This window comes from Pteronotus mesoamericanus, unplaced genomic scaffold, assembly GCF_021234165.1.
Source record: "Pteronotus mesoamericanus isolate MK-2021 breed Mesoamerican mustached bat unplaced genomic scaffold, CSHL_Meso_final contig_46, whole genome shotgun sequence".
NCBI classification, from domain to species: Eukaryota; Metazoa; Chordata; class Mammalia; order Chiroptera; family Mormoopidae; genus Pteronotus; species Pteronotus mesoamericanus.
In genome coordinates this window covers 2,181,637-2,190,178 of record NW_026555170.1, presented here as the reverse complement: position 1 = coordinate 2,190,178, position 8,542 = coordinate 2,181,637, and the positions used below count along the sequence as shown (strand labels likewise).

Sequence of the window (8,542 nt, the reverse complement as noted above, 5' to 3'; positions counted from 1 at the left end):
GTGACTGGCCCAAGCACTTTCCCCCCAAAACAATTGTTGGAAAAAGACAAAGGCTTTCCTTTCTAACAATGGAAAGGATGCCACTGAAAGTGCTGTAGACTTGTGAGGGATTCTGAAGAGGGGAGGAACGAGGAGGACGAAGGGCTGTAGGATCTCTCTTGCACTGAAGCGCACTCAGGCACGTGCAATCTCTGTGGTCCCAGTTCCAGCCTTCAGTTCTCTCCCGAGGGGCTGTCCTGGGATTCGGGCTGTAGCCCTCCTATCTGGCTGCTTCCTCTCTGCTCTCCCTCCCAGAGCCCAACTGCTGTCATTCTGTGCCCTGCCAAGGAGGAGGGAACTGCAGTGACAGCAGGAGTGAGAAGCAGGACAGAGTTGTGGTGCACAGAGAGGTATGAAGAGGGAGATGCTGAGACCAGGTGAGAGTGAGACAAAGATAGAACGCTGAGGAGCAGGGTGAGGAGAGTTGAGAGTCGGGGGAGAGCAGAAACTGAAAGAAACAGAAAGGGGGACAAGAAGACAGGAAGACTTGTGAGTCAGCCACTCAGCCATGCTGGGAGCAAAGCAACACTGGCGACCAGGTCTCTGGCTACCAGGTCTCACACTCAACTCCAGGTTGCCCTTGGCCCTGGTGATTCTGGCCCTGGGGACCGGATGGGCCCAGGAGGGAACAGAGCCTGTCCTCCTGGAGGGCGAGTGCCTGGTGGTCTGTGAGCCTGGCAGAGCTGCTGCAGGGGGGCCTGGGGGAGCAGCTCTGGGAGAAGCACCCCCCGGAAGAGTGGCATTCGCTGCAGTCCGAAGCCACCACCATGAGCCAGCAGGGGAGATCGGCAATGGCACCAATGGGGCCATCTACTTTGACCAGGTAACCCCCTACCCTGGAATAAATCTGAGCCCACTATGCTGTGACCAGCTGCCCCTCAATCCCACTGCCCATCTCCCTTCCCTTCACTCCTACCCATACTCCTCCTTGCCCTCTCTCATTATTTCTTTTGAATCTGTGCATTCCTCCTGTTGGCAGCTACTTGCCAACCCTTATTTTCCTTACTCACTGCCCCATCTCCCAACGCAGTGGTTTCTCTGAGCCCCAGGTGTCCCCAGCCCTCTCAGCAGGTCTGCTTCCCCCAGGTCTTGGTGAATGAGGGCGGTGGCTTTGATCGGGCCTCAGGCTCCTTCGTGGCCCCTGTCCGGGGTGTCTACAGCTTCCGGTTCCACGTGGTGAAGGTGTACAACCGCCAAACTGTCCAGGTGATCTGAGCACTAGGCCCTGTCCTTGTCCCAGGTCGGGTGGAGGGAGGAATAAGCAAAGCCCAGCTGAATCCTGGGCAGGTCCTCCATTGGCCTGTGTCCTAGGGGCCCAGAAGCAAGGGAAGAAAGGGCCTGCATAGCAGAATGTGAAGGACCTGCAGAGTCCAACGCCGGCCACCCCTCAGCCCTCCCAGGAGAGTGCATGAGCTCCAGGTCCCCAGATTCCAGAGTATCCCTCTGGAGCTGGGGAGAAGGAGGGCAATCCTCAGAAAAGTGGGGTTCTAGGACAAGGACTGGGGAGAGATGCTAACTAGCCTCCCTTCCCAGGTGAGCTTGATGCTGAACACATGGCCTGTCATCTCAGCCTTTGCCAACGACCCTGACGTGACCCGGGAGGCAGCAACCAGCTCTGTGCTACTGCCCCTGGACCCTGGGGACCGGGTGTCTCTGCGCCTACGTCGGGGGAACCTCCTGGGTGGCTGGAAATATTCAAGCTTCTCTGGCTTCCTCATCTTTCCGCTCTGAGGGCTCATGCCTTTCAAGGACAGGAATCTAGCTGCTGACCTCTGGTCTCTGCCCTCTCCCCTCTCCTGCCCCAAAAGCAACATATCTGAGGTCAGAAAGAGGTTCCCTCTGGCTGTTTATATTTCACCTTCTTGCATGGAACCCTGTGCCAAACACCCAAGGTGATGAGCAGCGCTATGGTGCCTCAGGCCCGTCCTAACCCCTCCCCCTTCCCAAAAGCTGTCACGGTCTCTCACAGTCTCTCTTTGTCTGCAGCCCTAGGAAGAGGGCAGGATTTGGCACGTAAAGAGTCCTGCCATACTTTGCAGACTTTGCTCTTCCTTCTCCCACCCCACCCCCAGCTTCTAGCTCAGTGCTACTCGGAACAGGTGGACAGGTCAGCCGGACAGGCCCCCCACCAGGGCCCAGATGGACCAGGCTCAGCATACCCTGCAGGCTCCTTCCTGTGAGGAGTGCCAGCATCACGGATCTCAGCCAGCACAGTCAGGAGCTCAGCCAGCTCCATATGGACTAGGGCAGGAGGCTCAGCCAGCAGTAGAAGTGTAGGGAGGGCCACTGAGCAGCCCAGGGTCTATGGCTGGTAGGCCCAGAGGGGGACATGTGACCAGCCTGAACAAGGCACATGTTTTTCATATATATTGGAGCAACCAGCAGGCAGTGAACCTGGGTGTTCATCCATAACAAGTCCCAAATGGACTCTGACTCTTACTTCTCCACCTGAGACATGGGGAGTGTGTTTGTACCAGCTGAAAGCAGGTGTACAGCACTTCCTTGGGCAGCTGTAAGTAAAAGGTCACATGTGGGCAAGCGTAGATCTCCAGGCATGGAGCACATCAGTGACCATAGCCACCTTCTAAAAGGGTCCCTCCGTTGTAGTCTGATCTTCCGTCATTCCATGCTCTGACCACCACGTCCTTCCTCCAGTTGTCTGTTATCTTCACTGAACCTTTTCTAGACTACCCCACAATGTCTCTTCTTTCTCCAGATCTTTACTGTCTTAAACTTTCTATTACCTTGAATTCAATAATTCATCCTTTTGACCAATCTCCTGCCAATATTTTAAACTCTCTTATTTCCCTATCCCATTGGCCCAGCATGGATGACTCCGTCAATAAAGCAACTAGAGAACTATGGTTGATGAGACATTATAAGGTCACTAAAGATAGGAGGTGCCATTACAATTTGGGTCAGGATATAACCAGGTATGTTGTAGAGACTATAAACCTATACGTTAGAGTCAAATAAGAAAGGATTTAGTAATGCTTGAGTTAAATAGGAAATACCAATGTGAATTTGTGGTTTTCAAAAGAAATAATTTTTCAAACTATATCACTAAAGTAGCATAGAAACAACATTAGGAAAAATTCTGATATGCATTCTTAGCACCTGGATCTTTGCCTCAAACATTATTCACCTTTAAAAGGACTCAGGGTTCCTTGGTGAATGGCTCTGTATCGTAAATAATTCTAGGCCTGGAACATGTTGTAGATGACAGTAAGCAAAGATACATTTTTAAATGTATAGTACAAAGCTGAGAAGGCAAAGAAACCAATTTTAAGAGGCGCCCATCTGACATTCTGTGACAATTTGACAATCAAAAGGAAAATAATGTAGTTAATTGGAACAAGGTGACTTTTTAAAATTTATGACTCTAGTGATATTCCAAAAGGAAAAAAGTCACTATGAAGCATGCAAAAAGACAGTTAATGTACTGAGTGAAGAAGAATGAATATATTGGATATTTTTAGTTAATTTTGATAAACAGAAGAGTATAAATATAGTAGGTATTTTAACTATTCATAAGGTACATTTACTTTTCTTTATCTGTATAAGTAGGGAGGGGTGGATATAGAGAGCTGTGAGTAATTCCAGAAAAATGTTGGAACTGTACCAAGAATGAAAGAGACTGATTGGCACCATCTGGTCATATATTACAACTAGGAAGAAAGAAAGCCCAACAGATAACTGCTCACTGCTCAAACTTGATCCTTTATCTCTTGGGAAAAGGAGGCTCTGTATTACCTACTAATTAAAATGATATTACAGTAATAGTAAAGCCCAAAATAAGAATGGCTTAAACAAGGTAGAAGAGTATTTCTGTCTCGCATGGAAGAATCTGCAAATCGCCCTGGCTGGTGTGGATCAGTGGATTGATTGCCGGCCTGTGAACCAAAGGGCCGCCACTTTGGTTCCCAGTCAGGGCACCTGCCTGAGTTGCAGGCCAGGTCCCCAGTAGGGGGCGCGTGAGAGGCAACCACACACTGATGTTTCTCTCTTTCTCTCTCCCTTCCCCTCTATCTAAAAATAAATAAATAAAATCTTTATTAAAAAGTGTTTTTTTAAAAAAAAGAAGAATCTGAAAATAGAGTCCAGAGATAGATGGCAGTTCTTTTGGGTTCCTGGATTCAATTCTTGTGTGTGTGTGTGTGTGTGTGTGTGTGTGTGTGTGTGTGTGTAGGGAGGGAGTGCTTCCCACAAAATTCCAAGCAATTCTCAGACACCAGCAGGATATCCAAGATTTTGACTCAATTCAACACAATTCTGACACTACCTGCCTGGATTTTGCATCAGATTCCACAAGTTAAGGATTTGTCCTTCACCCCCCACCCTCCACTTCAGACCCCAGCAGAAAACCCAGGCTGTTAACTGTGCTTCTGATCAACTACCTATAGATTGGGGGTTTCAACGATCCCTCCTTGGCAACTCGATTCAAACAGCAGTCTCAAGTCCAAGTTGTTCCCTGTGCCTTTGATTGACTGGCTGGGTTCCAGTATGCTTCTGACAGGATGGCTTTTTGAGTTTAACCTTTACATGATGAGCCTTAGAGCCCCAGGAAGATATAAAAAAGAAAGGACGCACCCTTTTTCTTTAAGGACGCTTTCTGAAAGTGCACCTAACATTTCTGATTGTATCTCATTGGCTGGAACAGTGGCTTAACACAACAGCCATTTACCTCACAGTTTCTGTAGGTCAGCAGTCCAGCGAGCGTGATGGGATTCTCTGCTCAGAGTTCCATTATGTCAAACGCAAGGTGTAGGCAGGACAGCCTATCTTCCTGAAGTGCGAGAATCTACTTCCAAAGTCATTCAGAATTCAGTTCCTTATGGTTGGAGGGGAGCAGAGTTTGCCACCCCAAGATATACCTGTTTGGAATCTTGATTATTTTAGGCCAGTTAATTTTAAGAGCCAGAAGACTTGCAGAGAAGCTCTGGAAACCAAGAGTAAGCTACTCTCTGTAAAGGATATTTGCATTTGTATGGGAAGTCTCCATCTTTAACGGTGTTTATCTCACTGTACCAACCTGCCTTCACTATCAGTGGAGAAGGCCCTGGGCTGAACTCTGCAGGAGAGCCTTACCCTTGTTTACCGTGCTTTCCCCGGTAACCTCCTGTAACTGACTCGCGCTGGCCAGCGGCTTTGTCTTCGGCTGACAGTGGTATGACAAGGTGATGGCTTCCACCGTGTTGGGGAACTAGTCCAGTGTTCCTGGCTCTAGCCCATGTATACAAGACGTATACATGTTATTAAACTTCAGTTTGGTTTTCGCCTGCTAATCTGTCTCATGTTAACTTGATTATTAGCACAGCCAGAAGAACCTTGGAGTACAGAATGATTTTTTCTCCCCAGCATGACTGTAGGACTGAGGTCCTGGTCCCCTCCATCTCTGAGCCAACTACAGGGAGCCAAGTCCTTCTCGCAGTTTGACTCTCTCTGACCTACCCTTCTGCCACATGTCTGACTTCGGTAGCGAAAGTTCTCTGATTTTAAGGGTTCGTGTGATTAGATGGGCCCTACTCAGATAATCCAGGGTACAATAATCTATTTTAAGGCCCATAACCTTAATCACATATTTAAAAGTTCCTATTGCCATGAAATATAACATATTCAGAGGTTCCAGGGATGTGGGCATGGACAGCTGTGTATCATAGTCGATAAACTCAAAGATGACATCATTTAAAGAAAAGGCATCCAGTTACAACACACTAAATGCATGGAAAATGTGTAAGCTTGAAAGGATCCCATGAAATACAAGATAAGCCTGGGTTTTAAAGGTAAGCCAGTTCCCAGGTCCCAACCCAGAATTCATCTATTTTTTTTTTTGAATTTTCATAAGAGTTTATTTGAGCCAAACTGATGATAAGCTGGAAAGCGAGATCTCAAACACTCTGGAGAAAGACAGTTTTGCAGTTTCCTTTATATATTTGGAATAAGAATGTATTTAATGTAAATCCAAAACCTGATCTGCACTGAAATAATACTCTTTGGGGTATCCAAATTCAAAACATGGTCTCAAATGAGATAGTGTTTGTCTCTTGGGTGTACAAACCAACTTTTATAACAAGTTTAGGTGTGGTAAATTTCATAATCCTTATAGGATATGTGTGCTTTACCAAATGTTTGATGGTTTTAGAGAAGCTGATCTATTATATTGATGATTCTATCACAATATGGAGGAGGGTTTAAGTTTGTAGTCAATTTTTAAATAATTTGATTTGTAAAATGTGTTGACTTTGATTTGTTGGTTATATAAATCATGTTTAAATGTTCAGACAATTTTTGCTAAAATGGACTTATGACGTAAATAGGTTAAACAATAAATAAAGCATAGATGGCAGTTAGCGGTCCCCTCCAGGTACAAAAAGCTCCTCAGACTTTAAAGATCCTAAAAATAGAATCCGACTGCCCTGCTTTCCCTACACCGACACCCTGGCAGCTGATTACTACCGAGATAAGTCCCACCACTGAAAGATGCGCTGTGGACCTAAACCCATGGTCTCCAGACACCCCGTCCTCAGTCTTCAGGCTATTAGTCCCCAACATTTTTGGCACTAGGAAGACCCAGTTTCATGGAAGACAACTTTTCCACAGACCTAGGGAGGGAGGAGTTTCAGGATGATTCAAGCTCATTACATATATATTGTGCACTTTACTTTTATTATTATTACATTGTAATATGTAATGAAATAATTCTACAACTCACCATAATACAGAATCAGTGGGAGCCCTGAGCTTGTTTTCCTGCAACTAAATGGTCCCATCGGGGGGTGATGAGAGACAGTGACACCCAAAGTGTGTCACTTACGTCCAGTCTACTCTGTAATTTTGTTTTGGTTGCTGTCACTGCAGAAAACCCTACTTCACAAAGATAGGATGTTGAATGTGGGAGCAGGCTTTTCAGTGCTTTTGTTGCAATCTCAGGATATTCCTTCTTGAATTTAATCCAGAACATATGGAGATGTAAAGTTGTCTCAAACATACTTTTAAGGCCACCATCATTTGCAGTCTCAAGCTGTTGATTCTCTTCTAGCACGGACAAAGTTAATTCACCTGGCTTACTCACAAATGGGTTGCAGATCCATTCCTTCCCAATTTGGGAGTCTTTAGTAGTTGGAAAGTAATGTTCAAACTCTTTTGAAAGACGAGATAAGTGATCATGCACCAGCTGAGAGAAAGAAGTCCTTGGCTCAGTCTCTTTCAAAATCTCTGCTAATGTTTGAAACATGTCAAAAATCCCAATGTTCACTCATCGCCCCCATAATTCCAGTTTGGCTTTGAATGCAGCTACTTTATCTGCCAGCTTGAACACAGTTGTCATTCTCCCTTGAAGTAACAGATTGAATTCGTTGAGTAGGTTGAAGATGTCACACGAGTAAACAAATTTTGTGACCCATCCTGTGTCACTGAAATGTGCTGCCACTGGTAACTGTTTTTCTAAAAGAAATCTCTGGAGCGGCTCTCACAACTCAACAACTCTCGCCAGTGATCTACCTTTAGAAAGCCATCTCACTTCTGTGTATAAGAGAAAACGTGTGTGCTCTGGGTCTATCTCCTCACAGAGCTGTGTGAACAGATGTTGAGTTAAGGGCATGTACTTTAATGTGGTAGATAATTTTAATAGCATCCTGCAAAAGGCTGTTAAGTTCAGGTGACATTTTTTGGCTAGCCAGCATTTCCCTATGGATGACACAGTGCATAGACTCACATTCAGAAGCGACCTCTTCCGCCTGAGTAGTGAAACCAGAAAGACATCCAGTCGTGGCAGCCACTCCATCCGTGCATATGCTGACACAAAATGACCAATTCAGCTTTCCTGATGTGTAATCATTCAAAGACTTGAATAGTTCCGCAGCTGTCGTGTTGGTTAGCAACAAAAAACCCATATAACATATCCTTATGCACAACCTCCTAAAAAATATATTGCACAAAAACAAGCATTATTGCCTTATTGTCAACATCAGTAGGCTCATCAACCTTGATCACATGCCATGGTGACTCATTAACCCTCTCTAACAATTGTGCCTCAGTATCCTCTGCTGTTTCACAAATTTGTCTAGTTATGGTACCAGCCAAAAGAGGAACACATGCCACCTTTTGAACTGTGGCCTCTCCTAAAAGTTCATGACAGATGTCCTTAGCAGCTGGCAGGATCAATTCTTCACCAATAGTAAAGGGTTTTTTAGTTTTAGCAATGTGATTAGCCACTAAGAATAATATTTTCAGTGCAGACGCGTTGGATGAAGTGGTGGCCTTCAATAACTGCTTCTGTTCTTTGTGTTCACCTTTTTTTTTTCTTTTGAAAAACTCCAAAGCCTTGTTTGTTAATGTAGGGTGCTTGGTCTCCATGTGGTAAAGCAGTTTTGATGGTTTCATGGTTTCCTCGTATAGCCAGCCACCACATATATAAAGCAGGCTTAGAGAATGTGAATCATCTGTTGCAATGAACCCATAACTTAAGTAGGACTCTTGATATTTTCTTTTGAGTTCAGCTTTC

At 45.4% G+C, this 8,542-nt stretch overlaps 1 protein-coding gene across 2 annotated transcripts; it reads left to right on the top strand.

The window, feature by feature from the left end:
* Positions 1 to 118: 118 nt before the first annotated feature.
* Positions 119 to 4,318, top strand: CBLN3 (cerebellin 3 precursor). Of its 2 annotated transcripts, XM_054577884.1 has the most exons (3): positions 125 to 862; positions 1,126 to 1,245; positions 1,573 to 4,315. In XM_054577884.1, the coding sequence occupies exons 1-3, from the start codon at positions 548 to 550 to the stop codon at positions 1,768 to 1,770; spliced, it is 633 nt and encodes a 210-aa protein (XP_054433859.1). In that variant the 5' UTR covers positions 125 to 547; the 3' UTR covers positions 1,771 to 4,315. The 2 variants fall into 2 exon arrangements, with proteins under 2 accessions (XP_054433860.1, XP_054433859.1); XM_054577885.1 differs by lacking the exon at positions 1,126 to 1,245 and having other exon boundaries at positions 119 to 862; positions 1,573 to 4,318.
* The last annotated feature ends 4,224 nt before the right edge of the window (positions 4,319 to 8,542 follow it).